This window comes from Pipistrellus hanaki (assembly GCF_964339955.1).
Source record: "Pipistrellus hanaki genome assembly, chromosome: 9".
Lineage (NCBI taxonomy): Eukaryota > Metazoa > Chordata > Mammalia > Chiroptera > Vespertilionidae > Pipistrellus > Pipistrellus hanaki.
In genome coordinates, this window is record NC_140511.1 from 45,219,826 (window position 1) to 45,239,690 (window position 19,865).

Below are 19,865 nucleotides of genomic sequence, written 5' to 3' on the forward strand. Positions count from 1 at the left end.
ATATTCTTATGGGAGCTCCCTTCTAGGTAACTAACTACTTTTCTCTTGCTGCTTTTAGAACTCCCTCTTTGTCTTTCACCATCGCTTTACTTTACATCCCCATGATGTGCCTTAGAGTGGGCCTCTTTGGGCTCATCTTGCTTGACACTCTTGGACTTGTCTGTCTATTTTCTTCACCAGGTTAGGGAACTTCTCTGTCATTATTTTTTTCCAAATAGGTTATCAATTTTTTTTTGCTCTCTTTTTTCTGCTTCCTGAAGTTTATTTGAAATTTGATTCTCCAGTGGACTGTGATCTGCATAGGCAATATTTTATATCTGCTTGCAGTTAGAACATTTTTGTTTAGTGTTATTCCTGTCTCATACCTTAAAATGATAGCCAAATGAATAGTGATACTACCTTGAGGACTGATTTGCTTTTCCCTAAATATTAACCTAATATAAAATAAAATATGTAAAATGTTGTTCAAAATATTTTTAAAAATAAGTAAATAAACATGAATTTAAGGAAGCCTTTATCAAATGGCCCCCAAATCTTAATAACACAAATATTAATAAAGTTATTTATGCATAAAATTAAAAAATATATATAGAGATATAGTGGGAATTTTTCAATATCAATGACTCACTGGGGTTTGTTTATCATAATACACTCCCACAAATAAGTTAAGAAAGCATGAACATCCTAATAGGAAAATAAGCAAGAGATATGAGCAGAGAAGTTCAAAGAAAGACATGTAAATTGATACATCAAATTGAAAAACTGATAAAATCGATGGTTTATAGCAATAATATTAATTAAATATAACAAAAAAAACAGATTACACTTAATCTTCCAGATGTATCAGAAATATTTCCTTTCTCTACTTAACATTTAGAGAGAAGAACACAGGATAATGACAAACAAATCAATCCATGAACCTAACAAACACCAAATCCATGAAGTCAAGAGCAGACCCCTGATGAGCCTCATAGATGTCATTGTATCATTTGAAGAAGTGGAGGCTGCCACAGAAAGTTTACAGACCTTGTGAACTTCTTTGCTCTCAATTCAAAGAAATCTCTGATCCTCACCTTCTTTCCTGGACAGTCACCCACATCAGAGTTTAGCTTTCAATTGTATATTTAGTTAAAAGGCGGCGAATGCCATATTGAATTTGCTTGGTCTTGACACTGTAAATGATAGGATTCATTAAAGGAGGAAAGAGAAAGTACACATAGCTCATTATAACGTGGACCACTTGCGGCACATTTTTCCCAAACCTATGAATAAATGACAGACCGATAACAGTGACATAGAAGATGAGGACACAACCGATGTGAGAGATACAGGTATTGAGGGCCTTGGCTCTCTCTTCACCAGAGGCTATGCCCATGACAGTCCTAAGAATTAGGATGTAGGAGAAAAGGATGATCAAAGAGTCTAAGAAGATTGTTAAAGAAATCAGAATGACAGGGTACAGTCTATTGAAAGTTATGTCAGCACAGGCCAGTTTCATAATTTCTTGGTGAAGACAGAAAGCATGAGAGAGAACATGAGAGTGACAATATGGAAATGAAAAAAGACGCACAATTACAGGCACAATGGATATGAAACCCCTCAGAAAAGCTCCCATCCCTAACTTCACCACTCGAGAATTGGTGAGAATGGAAGTATATCTCAAGGGATTGTGAATGGCAATAAAACGATCATAGGCCATGGCAAGCAAGATACCTGACTCTACAATGGAAAGAGAGTGAATACAGTAGGCCTGCAGGAAACAGGCTCCATGGCTCATCTCCCGATGATTCAGCCATAATACACCCATTACAGTTGGCATTGTGGTCAATGTCACCATCAGATCTGTTCCCGCTAGCATGGCAAGGAAATAGTACATGGGTTCATGGAGAGCGTGGTCATCCTTGATTAGGTAGAGGAGAGTGCCATTGCCAAGAAGCACAGAGACATAGATTGCAAAGAAGGGGATGGAGATCCAGTGATGAGCTGTTTCCAGGCCTGGGAAGCCAGTCAGCAGAAAGGGGGCAGCACTAATATTGGGCCACATAATATGTCTACAGGTGAAGAACAGCTTTCTAGAAATCTTTAATCCAGGAAGCCAGATATTTCAGGAGTGATATATCATGGCAATATCAGTCATCATCTTTGAACTTTGGAATAATTAAATATAACTCTGAAACTATTTCCCTGCAGGAGAGTAGAGACTTGCAGGTATCAGACGAGATGAGGAATGTTGGTCTTTCCCTAATTAGAACAAAATGTTAAGTTAATGCTTAACATATACTCAAATTTGAAAAATATTATTATTCTTAAAACATCAGTTCTTACTAGTATGTGTATCTTTAAATTTTTTTTCAGCAACAGTGATAACAATAACAAACAAGATAAATAAGTACAAATGAGTAATAATTGCACTTAGCTGCTTTCCTGTTCTGATTGCTAACTTTTAAGACAGTTTAATTATGATCTTGATTTTTTTTCACAATTATGGAAAACACATACACATATTATTTTTTTAAAATACTTATTTGTTTTTGAAATTGAATGTCAGTGCTTTTGGAACACAACAAGCATCACTATCCCCTTCCAATTGATTTGTTGCTCCAACAATTACCCCTTTCTTGAGACTGGCTACCAGAACTATGGTCCACCAACCAGCCACAGCTAATAAGTATGTAGATGTGTTAGACATGATGCCTTGACCTCCACTTCCAACTTCCTGAATCAAAATTTGCATTTTATCACAATGGGCAATAATATCTGAGAAGTACTGCTCCAAACATATCTTATCTATTCCACCTTTGAGATAGATGCTTTTTCTATTTTTCTACCTGGTTGATTATCGCATTTCTTCTAAATATTCTCATGCAATAGTTTTATTGTTCCTTCACTATTCAATGGTTCTTGTTTCTAAAATCATTTCACATAATTATGTGTTCGGATTCTTTCTCTATGTTTTCACTTAGCCCTATCTCCTTTTCCTCCAACACTTAGCTCCTGAAGAGTTGTTGCTTATATGACTGGTCATATTATAATGCTCCCTCACCTTAAATATGTCAGTCATCTCCACTATGTCAATATTCTTGGTTGCCACAATCCAAAATTGAGGACATATTACCTTTTATGCTGCAGACTTATTTCATCAAATATTTGGAAGCATCAAGGCGTGTCTGTATACTCAGCAGGAAAATGCTTTCCTCCTTCATAAAATGTCCTTAGTAGCAGAAGTAGATCAGAATCAGGACAAATCAACTCTTGTGTTACAAAATACTCCGGAATTATATCTGCATTGACATGACGCTCATTGAGATAAAAATTGCCAATACTATATGATTCCTAAAATTAAAGTACATTTTAAGTCATATAGAAATTTAAATTATAATTATGCAAATGTTGTTCTGTCCATGTAATATTCTTTAGGCTTAAAAAGATAGACCTTAAAATAAAATAGTGAATTGTGAATCCATCACAAGTCCAAATAAATAAGTGAACAGCAAAGACAGTGTGATACCTTTCCCTTTCACCTTGTCTGCTCTTTATATATACTTCACCCTTCCCGAGTGGAATAGAGGAAAGGCTCCCCTAGGCACCAGGGTGATGGGCCAGAGACAGCATCTCAGGATTTATCCGTCTGAGTCTCACTCATAATTATCAATGTCCTTTATAAGAGAGCAGTTCCTTAAGCAAACACAGTCTTCTGTTAGGATCGAATAAAAACTATAATTCTCTATCCAGATAAATTAATAAGAGCACATAATGTCACATTTAATTTAGGGCATTCCCTGTTATCCTACTTCCCAATCTAGTCCAGATTAGAAAGTCCAAATCCAACAGTTTCTTTGATACACTTATTGGAAAGAAAGAAAGAAAATCTGGGCTATTGTGTTGCCCACATCAGCTGAAATCTTCGCTCTTTGCAAACCTCTGGAAAAACTTTTAAAATTGTTTTTCCTTGATTTCATCTAACATTAGAGGGGAAATGAGTGAATTCATAGTTCTGTCCCTCACGTTCATCAATTCAGGTCTTGTTATTGGAACAGGTACCGTTGCTGAACTATTTGAAGACTCAGGCCAAATGATTTCCTCATATAGCCTTGCCCAAGAGGTTTCATTAGCTCACTATGTACATAGAAATTACCTCCCCAGAGTTACATCTTTATAGACACTCAAGAGATTCTTTGATTTCTCTACCTTCTCTCTTCTCTCTAAACAAAATGTTTCCCAAAAGATGTGTGAAGAAAACTAGAAATTGAAAGGCCAGCAGATATAGAAACATCAGGACTTGGTTATGTGACATCTTCTCTACACCCAGACACTCAGAATCCTAGGCATTGGGATTTAAGAAATCAATGAATGTCCTTTTCCTTACGTCTTTCAAATGCCAAACATGATTTAATTTATCCCAGGGACACTTGTACCATCTTTATTCCTAGAATTCATGAATTCCAATTGAAATTTTGTTTTTTTCTGTTTGTTTGGGGGAAAATAATTTCTGATACAGAAGAACATTAATAAATTCCTTAGTAGCCATGTACATGACAGTCAATTTTTTTCTTAAAATTATTTTATTTTAACATATTTAATCGGTTTGTGCCAGGTTCACAGTGAGCAGCTCGGTCTTTTTTTTTCCCCTCCCCCCACAGACTATAACACAATAGTGGCTATTAGAAAGAAAATATCATGAGTTTTCATAGCACTGTTGTTATTGCACAGATGGTAGCATGTTAAGGGGAGCACAAAAAAAATATTTTTGGGAATAGGGAAAACTCCCTATAGACATGCATCTTCTCAAATTAAAAAAACTAATGGTCTAATTATTGATTGAATACATTGGCATTTCATTTGCCAACATATCTTACCTAATAATAGACAAACATGTAAATTGACCATACCTCTGCTATGCCCACAGCCAAACAGAGTGAGTATGCAAATTAACCCAACAAAGATGGTGAATTTGCATATGCAGGCGTGAAGCGCCCGGAGGGGCAGGATGCCTGCTATGAAGGGGTGGGGAGTGGCTGAGAGAGCGGTGTTCTGGACAGAAGCGAGGATTTGCTGGGAGTGGGGACTTGCTGGCTCCTGGGAGGCTGGGAATGAAGCCAGGGGAAGGAAGGCCTATTCTTGCACAAATATCGTGCAACAGGCCTTTAGTTTCCTATAATTTTGCTTAACGTCCAAAATTCTTTCCAAGCCTTCTTATCTCTTGATGAAATAATAACACATAGCCTTTCTTCATATACTGTTAATGTACAGATGTTGATCGTGTTGACTTCTACAAAGAATAAAATGCATTGAAGGCCCTAAGTTAACTTTGTGTTTCAAAACTATAAAATAAGAATATTTCTGGAAGGCTTGTTTATTACCAACCTCTCATTCCAGAAAAAAAAAAATATTATTAGAATGCTTCCATTATTTGTACCTCTTTTTCATATGTAGAAGTTATGACTTGTAGAACACAAAACAAAATCTTAGGTGTGCAAAAAATAGAACTTTATTTTATTACTAGAAGCCTAGTGCACAAAATTGTGTGCCCCACCACTGCAACTGCCACTAGCTGCCCCACCCACCATGACTCATGGGCGGAGGGGTAAGGGGACTGAGAGGTGGTCAATGCACCTCATGGTGACTGGTTGAGCGGTTGTTCCAGTTGTTACACTTATGGTCCCTGACCTTTTACGGTATTATATAGGTTAGATAATTTGGAGTCCTCAGCTCATTAATTGGAAAACATCAGATATTATCAACTGGTCTTCTTACAATTCTTTGTGGAATGCTAACCATGTTGGAATCTGCTGAAATCCTTCTTGTTTGCCTTCTGGTTATTATAACAGCAAGACCTCTCTTGGTCTGAATACCTTACTCTCATCTATTTCTGATCTACTCTAATGCCAAGGGGGGTTTCTGAAACCAATACATAAAGAAAATATCTAAACTGTTTATTTCCACACAGAACTCTATCAAGTTATCTCATTCTCCTTTCTTTGTGTAGACCCTGCAATAATTTCAAGTGTCATTGACCTCAAAACCATTAATAGTAATGATTTTTTTTCCAGAATATAAAATAAAAGAAAATAGCAAACTAATCTACCAAGCAGTGCAACAGAACTAAAGCCAATGTCATTAGTGATGTGATGGGGCAAGGAGCTGAGAATAAGAGGATCTGTGTCTTTTAAATGATAGGAATCCCAATCCCTTTGATTCTAAGACACATTGGTATCATATAATTCATTCTGCTGCAAAACTCATCTTTCAATGGGGAGAACACCCTAAGTAAATCAAGCTCAAGTTCTATGGAAAGAGAGAAGACGATTGATACCATTCTGGATCTGCTTGGTCTTAATACTATAGATTATTGGATTCATGAAAGGGGGGAAGAGAAAGTAGATATAACTCATGATGATATGAACTATATATGGCACATATTTCCCAAATCGATGAATGAGGGTCAGCCCAGTCACAGTGACATAAAAAACCAGTACACAGCTAATATGAGAAACACAGGTGTTTAGAGCTTTTGTCTGTTCCTTACCTGAAGCAATGCCCATAACAGTCTTAAGGATTAAGATATAAGAGATAAGGATAATCATAGAGTCCAAGAAGCCAGTTAATGAAACCAAGGCTATAGGATAAAGTCTATTGAAAGTAATGTCAGCACAGGCCAGTTTGATCACATCTTGGTGTAAACAGAAGGCATGGGAGAGGACATGTGACCTACAGTAGGGGAATTTAGAAAGGGTGATGATTATGGGCACAATAAGTATAAATCCTCGCAGTAGAACCCCTAGACCTATCTTCACCACCTTAGCATTGGTGAGAATGGAGGTGTATCTTAAGGGATTGCAGATGGCAATAAAACGATCATAGGCCATAACAAGCAAGACTCCAGACTCCACGATTGAGAGTGAATGGATTAGATAGGCCTGGAAGAAGCAGGCCCCATGGCTAATCTCCCTGTGATCCAGCCACAGAACACCAAGCACTGTGGGCATTGTTGTCAAAGTCACTCCTAGATCTGAGGCTGCCAGTATAGCCAAAAAGTAGTACATAGGCTCATGAAGAATGTGGTCTTCTCTGATAAGGAAGAGGAGAGTGCCATTGCCGAGGAGGATGGAGATATAGATGACAAAGAAAGGGATGGAAATCCAAGAATGGAATGTCTCCAGACCTGGGAAGCCAGTCAGTAGGAAAGGATCAGCACTAGTGTTGGACCACATGGTGGACCCCTGCATTGAAACAGACAAATAAAAGTGAAGTCTCTGTAAATTAGCCTTGCCCAGTAGAAATATAATTTAAGATACATATGTGATTTTAAATGTTCTAATAGGCATATAAGATTTTTAAAGAGGAAGAGTGACAAATAATTTCAATAATGTATTTTACTTAACTGCTATGTTAAAAATATTATTTCAAATGTAAGCAGTATAAAAATCATGGATGAAATATTTTACACTTGATTGTACCAATGCTTCAAAATCCAGCATTTAGTTTACATTTACAAAAAAATCCTAATTCAAGCTAAGCACAGGCTACAGTATTGGATAGTACACCTTTAGACTATAAAATTATTTTTTTTCATATCACTTAAGTATAAGAAATCGCAGTCTTTCTATAGAATTGTGCTAACCTTGTATCCCACCTTCATAAATTTCTCATTCCAGTTCTCTAATTCCAATATTTTCTAACCCTTTATTATCTGGGTCAGAATCTTTAGCTAATGCTTATCCAAATGTCTGACCTACTCTCAACTAAAACCCAAGGTCCTTTGTCCAATTCTAGTTCTGTCTTCTAGAATATTCTCATCTCTATTGTAATCATGTTTTACATTATAGGAAAGAATTTGGTGGTTTCATTTTGGATTCACCATTCATTCATATTATATGTTCATTGATTTAATAAATAGAAATTGATGCTAACTACAAAAATGAACATTAATGGCACAAACCTTATGATCTTGTGAGGAACAAAAAACCACTTTCTTTGGGTCATGCAATCTTTACTTGAATTGAATCTCACATTGCAATATTCTATGTGACTAAATTAATATGCAAATCTACAGGAACACCCCACTTAGGAAGCCCCAAAGAAGGGTACCTGAAGTCTTTTATGTGACTTCATGGGATTTTTATAATATTAAATTTTATAAAGTTTTACAACTTTCTGCTTCAAGGAAGTATTGTATTTGGCTCCAGAAGATAGAATATAAAAACTTGAAAATGACTCCCCTCCCCACCCAATTCTTAATGTTTCAGTAAAGGCAATTAGATTTGTGTATATATTACTTAGTCATCTGATATTTCTTAATTCTTTAAACCTCACAGTGGTAAAAAAACAAAACAAAACAAAACAATAAAAACAAACAAACAAACAAACAAAAAACATAGATATTTACACACTTAGTAAAATGGCCATAATCCTATATATTGATAATCACCAAATACTGGTGATGATATGGATTCTCATCCATTGCTGGTGGGAATACAAAATGATACAGTCATTTGGAAGACAGTTTGGTGGCTACATACAAAACTAAACCTACTGTTACATAAAATGTAATCTTTGCACTTCTTGGTATCTACCAAAAAGTGTTAAAAAATTTATGTCTAGACATATTCTAAAAGGGAAGGTGGGAGTGGGTGGGTGGGAAGAAACCAACAAAAGAACTTGTATGTAGATATGCATAACCTATAGACACAGACAATAGGGTGGTGAAGGCCTGGGATGGGAGTTGGGGGTAAGTTAGAAGGGGCCAATTGGGGGCGAGGGGGTTGCATATGTAATACTTTCAACAACAAAGATTAAAAAAAAAAAAAAAACACATAAAACCTTGGAAGCAAATAATATGTCTTTCATTAGATCCCTGGATAAATTAACTGTGGTACTGCAAACAATAGAATATTATTCAGTGCTAAAAGGAACTAAATTATCAAATCATAAAAAAGCATGAAGTAAACTTTTGTTCCTCTTACTAAGTAAAAGGAGCCAATGGGAAAACATTCCATACTGTATGATTCCAATTCTATGACATTCTACAAAAGAGAGGGACCTGAGACGTTTACTGCCATAAGAAACTGAATTCTGCCAACAATATGAGTGAGGCAGGAAATGGATTCTTCTCTAGACCCTTCAAATAAGAGTTTAACACAACCTTGATTTTGTCCTTAAGATTCCCTAAGCAGAGAAACCAGTCAAGCCTGCTAAACTTCTGGCCTACAGAACTGTGATATTATAAATAAATATTGATTTAACAGCACAGTTTGGGGCAATTCATTCCAAGCAATAGAAAACTAAGGCAGTAGGGATTGCTATTATTTGTATCTTACCTATTAGTAAAAAGCAATATTTAGTTTAAATTAATTATTATGTCAGCTATCTATTGCCACATGGAAAATCCCTATACAACATACACATTTGTTTTTCATACGTATGCATAGTTCATCTAATTTTGGGTGACCCTGGCAGGGTGTCTCTGATGATTTCTGTCTGTATGGTTCATGCACCTCCTAAGTTTCAGCTGGATGTCTACTCCATCCTATCATTCTCCTGCTTCTTCCTTTTTGTATCCATTACATTCTTCTTGGTTTTATTACAATCTTTTTCCTTCATTTTGCCCCACTTCTTCTAAGTTCCAGATGTCTTTCCTATATCACCCAGGCTTCAGCACAAAATTTAGCACAAATATTTTGCCTTTCACATTTCTACTATCAGTCCTTCAGACATAGCGACTCTAATTAACTCATTCTAATTAAAACATGGGTGCACTTCCCTGGCCTGTGTGACTCAGTTGGTTGAGTGTTGTCTTGTGCACTGAAAGGTGCCAGTTCAGTTCCAGGATAAGGTACAGGGCACATACCTACCTGGATTTCGGGTGCAATCACCAATAGGGCACATATGGGTAGCAACTGATGCTTCTTTCTCAAATTCTCTCACAAGTATTTCTATCTCCCTCTCTCTCTCTGAAAAAAAAACAATAAAAACATATTTAAAACATGGGTGCACTCCTAATCCAATACTAGCATTGTTTATATTACTGACTGCTATATTAAACATCAATTCTCTTGGAAGAAATGACAGACTTTGGTTTGCTAATTATGCAATGATTTATAACATTTTAATTATATTATTATTAACAGGCTGCACTGCCTACTGGGTATGCTGATGGCTAAAATGATTTGTGTAATGGCACTGACTTCCAAATAATACTGATACCATAATTGGCTAATGTGTAAACTGTCTAATCCATACACTGTCTTTTTACAAATGCCCAAATAAGAGTTACAAATAACTTACCAACTACCTATATATGTGCTACTATCAGGCCCTCCAGACTTTAATTTCCCCCCATTGTGGACATAATTGATTGATCAGTTCTGACTTGGTCTCACCCACTGGAGTTCTTATACAATGTTTATTTCTAATCCTTAATGGAATAGCAACTCTTAAGGATAGGTATTATTTTGTTCTATAACTGAGAATTAGTCAAATTACTGAAGGCAAAAGCACAGAAGAGGAAATGGGTAGCAGAAATGTCACATAGAAAGATATGAGAGAAAGAATACTGAACACAGAGAACAAAACTTGGAGGAAGATTCAGCAAAGTCCTACATGTATAATGATGACCTTGCTCTGCACATTCACTCTCAATATCAGTCTCTCTTCCACTTCTTGCCTCTTTCAAAAAATGTCTGTTGTAGGAAAAATATTCTTGGTAACTCTGGGAATTTCACTGGACAGATCCATATAGACAAATAATAGCTTTCCTCGGGTTTCTATTTACCTTCTTTCAACACCTACATGAAGGAAGATTAATCCAAGAAGATCTGTTATTTTTATTTCCTTTCTATTATCTCCATTCTGTTCTTCCATGACAACCAGAGCCTTACCTGGAGCACCAGAAATTAATGGAAGAAGTAATTGCTGGATCTTGATGTACAATGTGGCGCAAATGTTATATACAGCAAGCATTATTAATTGGCAATGTTATTATTATAGAAAAATGGTTCCCCAGGGTCACTGCAGCTGTAGATAATTAGGCTTCTAGGATATCTTTTTCTGGCCTCTTTGGGAGAAAGAGTTGGGCCCCCAGAACTGTGTCCTATGTTCCCACATTTTCGTTGCAGACAGAAAACAAAATAGTAGCTTCATTTAAGAGGTGAAAGTTTTGCTGTCATTTAATCTTGGTCCCTTCATATTTCCACCTCAAGAAGAGAAGATACCATCAAAACTAAAATTGACTTTGTTATTCCTAAATCCTAGAGCAAATAAACTCACTAAATTTAGATTAAGCTTGATCATTTCCTGACACCTTTCCTTGGTTTGAAATGAGATTACTCATTACAGTACTGGACATATTACTAATAAATTCAAACAGTGAGATTTTTATTTATCTCTTAGTCTTACCTAGAGGTCACAGTTATTGTTCCTAGAACAATTCAAGTAAAAAATCTTTCACTTTAAATATCTTGTAGTAAGGTGATGCCATGGACATTGATGAAGGTATTATTACCATCCTTGAGTTTCTATAATACTTTGTAATTGAGTAGAAAGTGTATACTCATATTCTGGCAGAGATATGGATCTGAGGGACTCTATTTTCTTGTCTGAGCCTTGTCTCCTAAATTTATCCTGGATGCTAGCCCAACTGTGAGACTTTAAAATGAGGGTGTATGCAATGTATTCAACCATACAGGTCACATTTGGCTTTTGACATTTAGATTCAGTTAAATTTGTCCTGAACTTTCTTCTGCTCATAAACCTTTGTAAAACTTGGCTGGTTTTTGAAAGTCATGATTAAGAGACAGTTTCTGGAAATGAGTCTGAATGTCCCTATACCTAAAAACTATTTGTATCAAGTACAAATTTGGCGGTGACAATATGGGATATCCATAGTTTGAACTCAAAATGAGATGAAAGTAATTACCCAAGGTAATCTACAGTACACAATGTCCAAGCTGTCCTCTCATATATTTGAAGAAAGGTTTATCCTCTCATCTACGTAACTCTACTACCCCTATGTACACCATTCCTGGCAACACACTCTCTAGAACAAATGGAAAGTCATTTGAGGCAAGATGCTGCAAGGTTAGGACAACTTTCTAGTGAGGTAGAGGACAGGTCTCTGGAGAACAGGAACAGCTCATAACCAGCAGGTCAGGGGGCCTGGGAGGAAGTGAGCAAAGCACTAACAGTGTCTATCTTTTTGTTAAACAACTATTCATGAACAGCTCTGTCATGAATGTTCCCAAAACCATTTTCATTTCCTTCATATTTCTTGCTGTACTGTCTGTAAAATACAGAATCACTACAGCATAACCTCTCAGATTAGAAGGACTTCTCATCTCATGAAAGCCTTTGATGTAGTGTTTCCTCACCAGAGTCATTAGTTAATGCCCATCTCATTTTGGGTCACAGAGCTCAATTTTAATGAGACAATATGTTTTAAAGTTATCCAACTAGTCTCATTATTCAAAATATCTTATCTTTTTGAGTTAAAATATTTTCCTCTGGGACTTACCATTCCTTAGCTCTGGATGCGTCTGTGGTGCCACAGAGCTTAGATCCCATTCCTGTTTCATATTACTTATGACAGAGATGAAGGTAACAATCAGGTATCTAATTACCTTCACTAATGACTTAGGGAAGTCTTTCTCTTATGGAGTTTGCAATTTGTGGAGCAAGCCTGTGTTGATATTTTACAGCCTCTGATTTTATTATGTTGGCCTTCAGCATTGCACATTAATCTGTGCAGACACAATCATTTAATTTATCCCCCTGAATGGATTCTTCACTATTCACTGCGACTGCTATCTCAGCTTGGTGTCACACATTATTGACTAAGGACATAAACTCCTAAATATCCTATAAAAGTGAATTTGGTGTATGAGATTATTCATAATAATGATCCTGCTTGAGGATTTAGGCTACAAAAATAAAAATTGATTTACATTCTATAATGGCATAAAGTAATTTTTGGCCCTTTAAATATTCCTAATATAATTTAATACTCATAATATGTAATAAGTATCATTAAAGACATCACCTATAATTTACTATATAAAAGTTTGTACTCCTAAGAAGGGACCCAACAATTACTTGTTATTTAACTGAATGAAACTCATCTGCCCTTCACCTAGCATGGATTCATTTTGTATTTGGAGGAGAAATAACCTGCTGACTTGTTAGGTGATTATGGATTTTCAGTGTATCTCTAATACTTCTCACTCTCTGATTTTTTTTTAATATATATTTTATTGATTTTTTACAGAGAAGAAAGGAGAAGGATAGAGAGCTAGAAACGTCAATGAGAGAGAAACATCGACCAGCTGCCTCCTGCACACCCCCACCGGCTGTGTGCCTGCAACCAATGTACATGCCCTTGACAGGAATCGAACCTGGGACCTTTCAGTCCGCAGACCGAGCCAAACCGGTTTAGGCTCTCTGATCTTTTTAAAGATTTTTTAATTCACAGGAATGTACATGCAGGATTTTATTTCCTAACTCAAACTTAATATTCTTATTGAAATTATATTTTTAAATACATGCTATATAATTTTAATATTCTTTAGAAGAGAGGCTGATGCTGGAAAACTTTTCCCTAGTATAAGTTATTATATACAATAGATCTCCTGTACTAAGTACTATTTATTTCACTCAATAGGCAACCGGTGAATTTATTAATCACTTATCCATGCAAGTGTTTGGGCTTTTGTTTTTGTCTTTAATGAGTATAAGCTAAATTACAGACTTCACAGACTGTTCTATATGAAGGAGATTCACTGATGTGTTGATATGTTGCTCTAGTGGACCACTTTGAAATCTACCCTGCTTATATATACAAAACCTATTTGTAGTTTTTCTTGGGAGAGACTGTTGCAAAATGATTTCTAATAATATCTGGCATTTTACCACAGTAAGACTTATAGATAATTGAAAAAAAGACATGATTTACCATCATGCTCATACTCATATTTAATATATGTTATTCAGACAGTGTTACTTGGATGTCATAGAGAATAAATGGATTAAAATGAGTAAAATAATAGTTATTCTTTTTTTATAACCTTAGTCTTTTCACAATTACATTTATTGATGAAATTGGGGAAAAAATTAGAGTTATATTGATAGGTTTCTTACATTGCACTCCCTGTAAGCAAAGCCTGAGATGGGAATTTAGATGCATGCAATTTATTAATGAATGCCTTCAGGAGACAGGAAATGATGAAAAGCAGAGAATACAGGGAAGGAGATAAGAAAGGGCATACAAACTCCAATCTGGAATTGAACTTCAGAAGGCAAGATGGTCAGTATATGTGCACAGCCTTCTTCCTTGGCACCAGGGGCCATAATCTTGGTGAGGCGATTCTTACTGGGTTGAGAGAAAATAACTTGAAGAAAGCTGTAATGTGGACAATGAGAAGCCAACAATTAGAGGTGCAAGGGGTAGGTGTACAGTTTTGCAAAGCGATCTGGACAAAGGACCAATGATGTCAATAATATCTTCTATCTAGTTCCATTTCCTGGCTCACTTGATTCTCTTCCTGCTCTGATTTAGATGTAATGAAGACATAAACTACACTTTTTGAGGATATTTTAACTTGGATCACAGGTCCCTTCCTAACTTATCATAAAATTTTGATCAAATAAAAATAATATTTTATTCCTTGGGACATCCACACTCTATAAAATAAAGTCAGGATACATCTAGAAAGTGACTCTTTTCCCCCAAAGATATGAAAACCTATTCCTTCAGTCCTTTAGACTTATTCATAGCAAAAGGAGGAAGAAGAGATTGCCTCTTCTACTCAAACAGATTAGTCTTTGGTGAGTGTTCTGGAGATGGTACCAACTTCAGAGCTAAAAATTGGCATAGTAGGGTAGTAATGAGGACAAAGATAGAAGGTCAAGGACTAGGTCTATTTCTTCTCTTTTATTCATGGTTTCTTTTATCATTTGATGGAGGAGGAAGGAACCAATCAGGTAGTTAATATGACAATTACAACACTATTTAAGAAATAATTCTTCTTTTTTGGGGGGGGTTTCAGTTACCAAGAATATAGGTCCCCATAGTTTGTATGGATATCTGTGGGGGAATTTGTGGGAGTCTGAGGTTGAATTGGTTATAAATATACAAAACTTTACTCTATTTCACCCAAACCAACTCACAATTTTATAACTCTGTTCCAACCTGCTATCTTTCTAATTCCAAAGAAATACATGATAGTTACATTATAGACACAACTATAAACACCTAAATTAGTATTATTATAAGAATTGAGTGTCAAATGGAGATATTTAGTATACAGATTTTTTTTTATTGTACAAACTACATTAGGTCTAAGACCTGAGTTACCTTAGAATAATTTGTATCGATAGTTCTACTTTGATAACTATTTTTACCAAGAAATACGATCGTGGGTGGTTGATACGAAACTTCTTTGCTCCCATGTCACAAACCAGAGTTCTCAAATGAAGGGCAGTGGTGGTCAGAGATTAAATTCTAACTTTATGGATAGTGAAAAGGTGAAGAACACCACTCTGGATCTGCTTGGTTTTAGGAATCATTAATGGAGGAAACAGGAAATAGACATAGCTCATAATGAGGTGGACAATATGTGGAACCTCCTTCCCAAACCAATGAATTAGAGACAATCCAATCACTGTGATGTAGAAAACCAGGACACAGAAGATATGGGAGACACAGGTGTTGAGGGCCTTGGCCCGCTCATCTCTGGAGGCAATGCTCAGGACACTCTTGAGTATCAACACATAGGAGAAGAGGATAATCAGAGAATCCAGTACAAATATAAGGACTACAAGCACAACTGGATACAGCCGATTGAAGGTGGTATCAGCACAGGCCAGTTTGGTGACATCCTGGTGAAGGCAGAATGCATGGGAAAGGACATGGGAATGGCAATATGGGAAAAAATAGAGGGGTAAAATTGGGGGAACAACAGATACAAATCCCCTCATCAGAACTACCAGCCCAATTTTCACTACTCGAGTATTAGTGAGTATAGCGGTATATCTAAGGGGGTTGCAAATGGCAATAAAACGATCATAGGCCATAGCCAGCAAAGCACCAGACTCTACAAAAGAAAGTGAATGTATGAAGTAGGCTTGAGAAAAACAGGCTACATTTCCAATCTCCCTATGGTCCAACCACAGGACTCCCATCACCGTGGGCATTGTGGTTAAGGTGAGCCCCAGGTCTGTGGCTGCTAACATGGCCAGGAAATAGTACATAGGCTCATGAAGATTGTGATCTTCCTTAATGAGAAGGAGGAGGGTGCCATTGCCAAAAAGGACAGAGATGTAGACAAAAAAGAATGGTATAGAAATCCAGTGGTGAGCTGCCTCCAAGCTTGGAAAACCAGTCAACAGGAAGGAACTGAAGCTGCTGTTGGGCCACATGTTAGGTTTATCCAGAAGAAATGTTCTTTTTTTTTTCCTCCTCAGTTATTACCACAGAAATGTATCTCTATGTTTAAGGTAGCACTCCAAATATATCGTCACAGAATTCTTACCTAAAGGTAATAATAACATCGATATAAGCCATTGTTTCTCAAAACATATTCTTATGTCAACCTGTATCTTTTGTGTTCTTAACTGCATATTCCAGGGACCATCTCATACCTACTCACATTCTTAGACTTTTATAGGATTATCTGCATTTTAACAAGTTCTCCAGGAAATTTTGATGCTACAACTTAAAAAACATTCCCTTTGATTATGCAGACTTCACAGAAGAATCCATACTTGAGGGATTTCAAGGAACCAAACAATTATCTTACTCCATTCTACTACCCAAAGCTATAATTGAGTTCACAGTAGTGATTCCTAACCCACATTATCTTGCATATGCATGATTCCTCTGGATTATCAACAAAAGATCCAGGATTCTATGAGAAAAGTGTGGGACAATAAGCTGTGTTACTAGCACTTTTGTTAAGGAGAAGATAGATATGAAAAAGAGATACTTTGCTTTCCAATTCCATAGATTAGTGATAGAAAGAAAAAACAAAAATGTTTACATTATGTTAGCTTTTTTCTGGACATGGCAGAACTACTTAGTCCTTACTACAGTAGCCCAGAGTAATTGAAAGTTAGGTGGTCATAGCTGAAATAAATGATTACATCAGACAGGGATAGCACACATAATAGAGTTTCTCCTTCAATTTGAAAATTTTATATTTTCTTATTTCTATAGAGTTTCTTTCTCTTTTCCCCATTATTTTTTTCTGTGATCCACTACAGTATATCCCCAGAACCTGATTTTTTCCTTTATAATTATCCATTTGTATTTAAGCAACCATCATCCTGATGTCCTTTCTTTTATATCCAGCCATAGGTTTCAGAATTTGTCCTATCCAATACTAAATGAGAGCTCTGTTGCTACTAACAGAAAGTTGTCTGTTAGTGGAGGAAATAATTTAATAAGGTTTAATATCTCTTCCACCACAAGGTTATGAGCTTCTTTCATATAGAAACCACATTTTATTTGCCTTGCTCAACACCTAGCAAAGTATCTGACATATGATATTACATATTCACATACTACATATACATGTCCATTATGCATATATATGTACATATATACCGAGATGCGTGTGCACACACACACACACACACACACACACACACATATATATATAATTACATGTATATACATTACTTTTCCCAATATTTTTGAGCACCCACTGTGTAGGCATGACATTTTAAGCAGTGGAATTAAATGATAAGACAAAGTTTCTGATTTTATCAGCCATAAATTAAGTTTGAAAATAAATTTTAAAAATTTAGATAAATATAAGTGCAATCCTATCTAATAAAAGAGTAATATGCAAATTAACCATCACTCTGCTATACCACCAGCCATGTCCACCAGCCAATCAGGAGCAAGTATGCAAATTAACCCAACCAAGATGGCTGTGGCCTCAGAGAGAGCAGGAGGCTTGGGTTTCTCCAGCAATGAAGGAAGCCAAGCTTTCTACACATCCTGGCGAACCCGGGCCTCCACTCAAGGCTACAAAGTTTCAATGATAGAATATAAATAAATCCCAGATCCCACAGCCTCCACTTGAATCGCCGAGAGATGTGAACAGCCTGAAAACCACCACAGACCCCTCACCCAGGCCACCCCATGCCCCAAAGGAACCCCCACCCTTATCAAGGACACTCTTCAAGGCAAACCAGCTGGACCCCACCCATGCACAAGGCCTCCATCCTATCTAATAAAAGAGTAATATGCAGATTGACCATCACTCTAACACATAAGATGACTGCCCCTATGTGGTCAAAGATCCTGCCCCCGTGTGGACACAAGATGGCCACCAAAAGATGGCCAACAGGGGAGGGCAGTTGGGATGGACCTGGTCTGCAAGAGAGGACAATTGGGGGCAATCAATCCTGCAGGGGAGGGGAGTTATGGCTGACCAGGCTGACAGAGGAGGGAATTGGGGATGACTTGGCCTGCAGGAAAGGGCAGTTGTGGGGGATCCAGGCCTGCAGGGGAGAGCATTTTCGAGGGGGGAACAGGCCTACTGGGGAGGGCAGTTAGGGAAAATCAGGCTGGTAGGGGAACAGTTAGGCATCAAATCAGGCTGGCAGGGGAGTGGTTAGGGGGTGATCAGGAAGGCAGGTAGGCAAGCAGTTGGGAGCCAGCAGTCTTGGATTTTGAGAGGGATGTCCTACTTCCCATTTAGGCTCAATCCTACTGGAATGGGGCCTAAACAGGCAGTTGGACATCCCTCGAGGGGTCCCATATTGGAGAGGATGCAGGCTGGGCTGAGGGACAAACACTCCTGTGCACAAATTTCGTGCACCAGGCCTCTAGTTTTAAAATAAAACAACACTATTTAATGGAGATTGACTGGGGGTGGTATTGCATACAGTTTAGTGTAATAATTTGGATGCTCTAGGACTGTATCTCTGAGGATTTAACTTTTGACCTGAAATGTGAATAACAAAGAAAGTCTGGACTTATGAAGACCTAGAAAAGGGTTATTTCATTGAGAGGGGGAAATTAATATGTTTGGAGCTTGGTGAGCAGATAATAGAAGGGCAATAAGTAATGTCAGAGACTCAGGCAGTGCTCTCATAGGCCTAATAGATAACATCAGGAACTTTGTTTTTACTATAAATGTGATGAGAAGATATTAAAGAGTTTAAAAATCACAATGGAGGAGAGCATGATTTGCGATTTTAAATTATCACTTGAACTGCTATGTAAAGAATAGATAATAAAGCAAGATAAAAGCAAGGGAAGTAGTTGGAAAATTATTGCAATACTTCACCTGAAGAATGATCCTGACTTGACTAGGAGAGAAGCAGTGGAGATGAAGACAATATAAACAGAAAAGGATACATTTGTGGTAGTCCCAAGGCTTGCTGATATGTTGGAAGAGAGAGAAATACTAAATGAGATTGACTCTACATTTCTACTTTGAGGAAATTAGAGAATGATTAAATCATTTACTCAAAAAGGGAAGTTAGAGAAATATATACTTATTTGGGAGAAAATTTCATCAGTCAATACTGTTGAATTAGAACAAATGCATGTCCTACTTTTTTTCTTATCACAAACCAGAAGAGTTTCCTAAGCCGTTTTCCCCCCCCGAAATTAAAGATGTAATTTTTGAAGTTATCTGTACCTATAGAGATGGGATCCTGCTGCAAATTTTCAGCAGTGCTGAGGTACCAGACACCTGGGAATGTGGCAAGATTCAGTACTTTTAGCCTCACCCTAAGGGATGGATAATTGACAGATTCACTTCTAATTCTTCATATTCTGTTCCTAGGAGTGAGAGACGTAAACCAAAGTTTAGTGCTATTGAAAATATGAATGAAGTTTTTTCTCTAGTCATTAGATG

General features: G+C 36.9%; 3 protein-coding genes across 3 annotated transcripts; all 3 read right to left on the reverse strand.

The window, feature by feature from the left end:
- Positions 1-1,105: 1,105 nt before the first annotated feature.
- LOC311627767 (olfactory receptor 51B2) lies at positions 1,106-2,044 on the reverse strand (the record flags this gene model as incomplete). Its single annotated transcript, XM_084894327.1, has 1 exon — positions 1,106-2,044. One exon carries the CDS (start codon positions 2,042-2,044, stop codon positions 1,106-1,108), a length of 939 nt encoding a protein of 312 aa, XP_084750453.1.
- Positions 2,045-6,278: 4,234 nt separating this feature from the next.
- LOC311627783 (olfactory receptor 51B2-like) lies at positions 6,279-7,211 on the reverse strand (the record flags this gene model as incomplete). Its single annotated transcript, XM_084894343.1, has 1 exon — positions 6,279-7,211. The coding sequence occupies one exon, from the start codon at positions 7,209-7,211 to the stop codon at positions 6,279-6,281; it is 933 nt and encodes a 310-aa protein (XP_084750469.1).
- Positions 7,212-15,483: 8,272 nt separating this feature from the next.
- Positions 15,484-16,407, reverse strand: LOC311627535 (olfactory receptor 51B5-like; the record flags this gene model as incomplete). The annotated part of the gene is made up of 1 exon (XM_084894043.1): positions 15,484-16,407. The coding sequence occupies one exon, from the start codon at positions 16,405-16,407 to the stop codon at positions 15,484-15,486; it is 924 nt and encodes a 307-aa protein (XP_084750169.1).
- Positions 16,408-19,865: the final 3,458 nt, after the last annotated feature.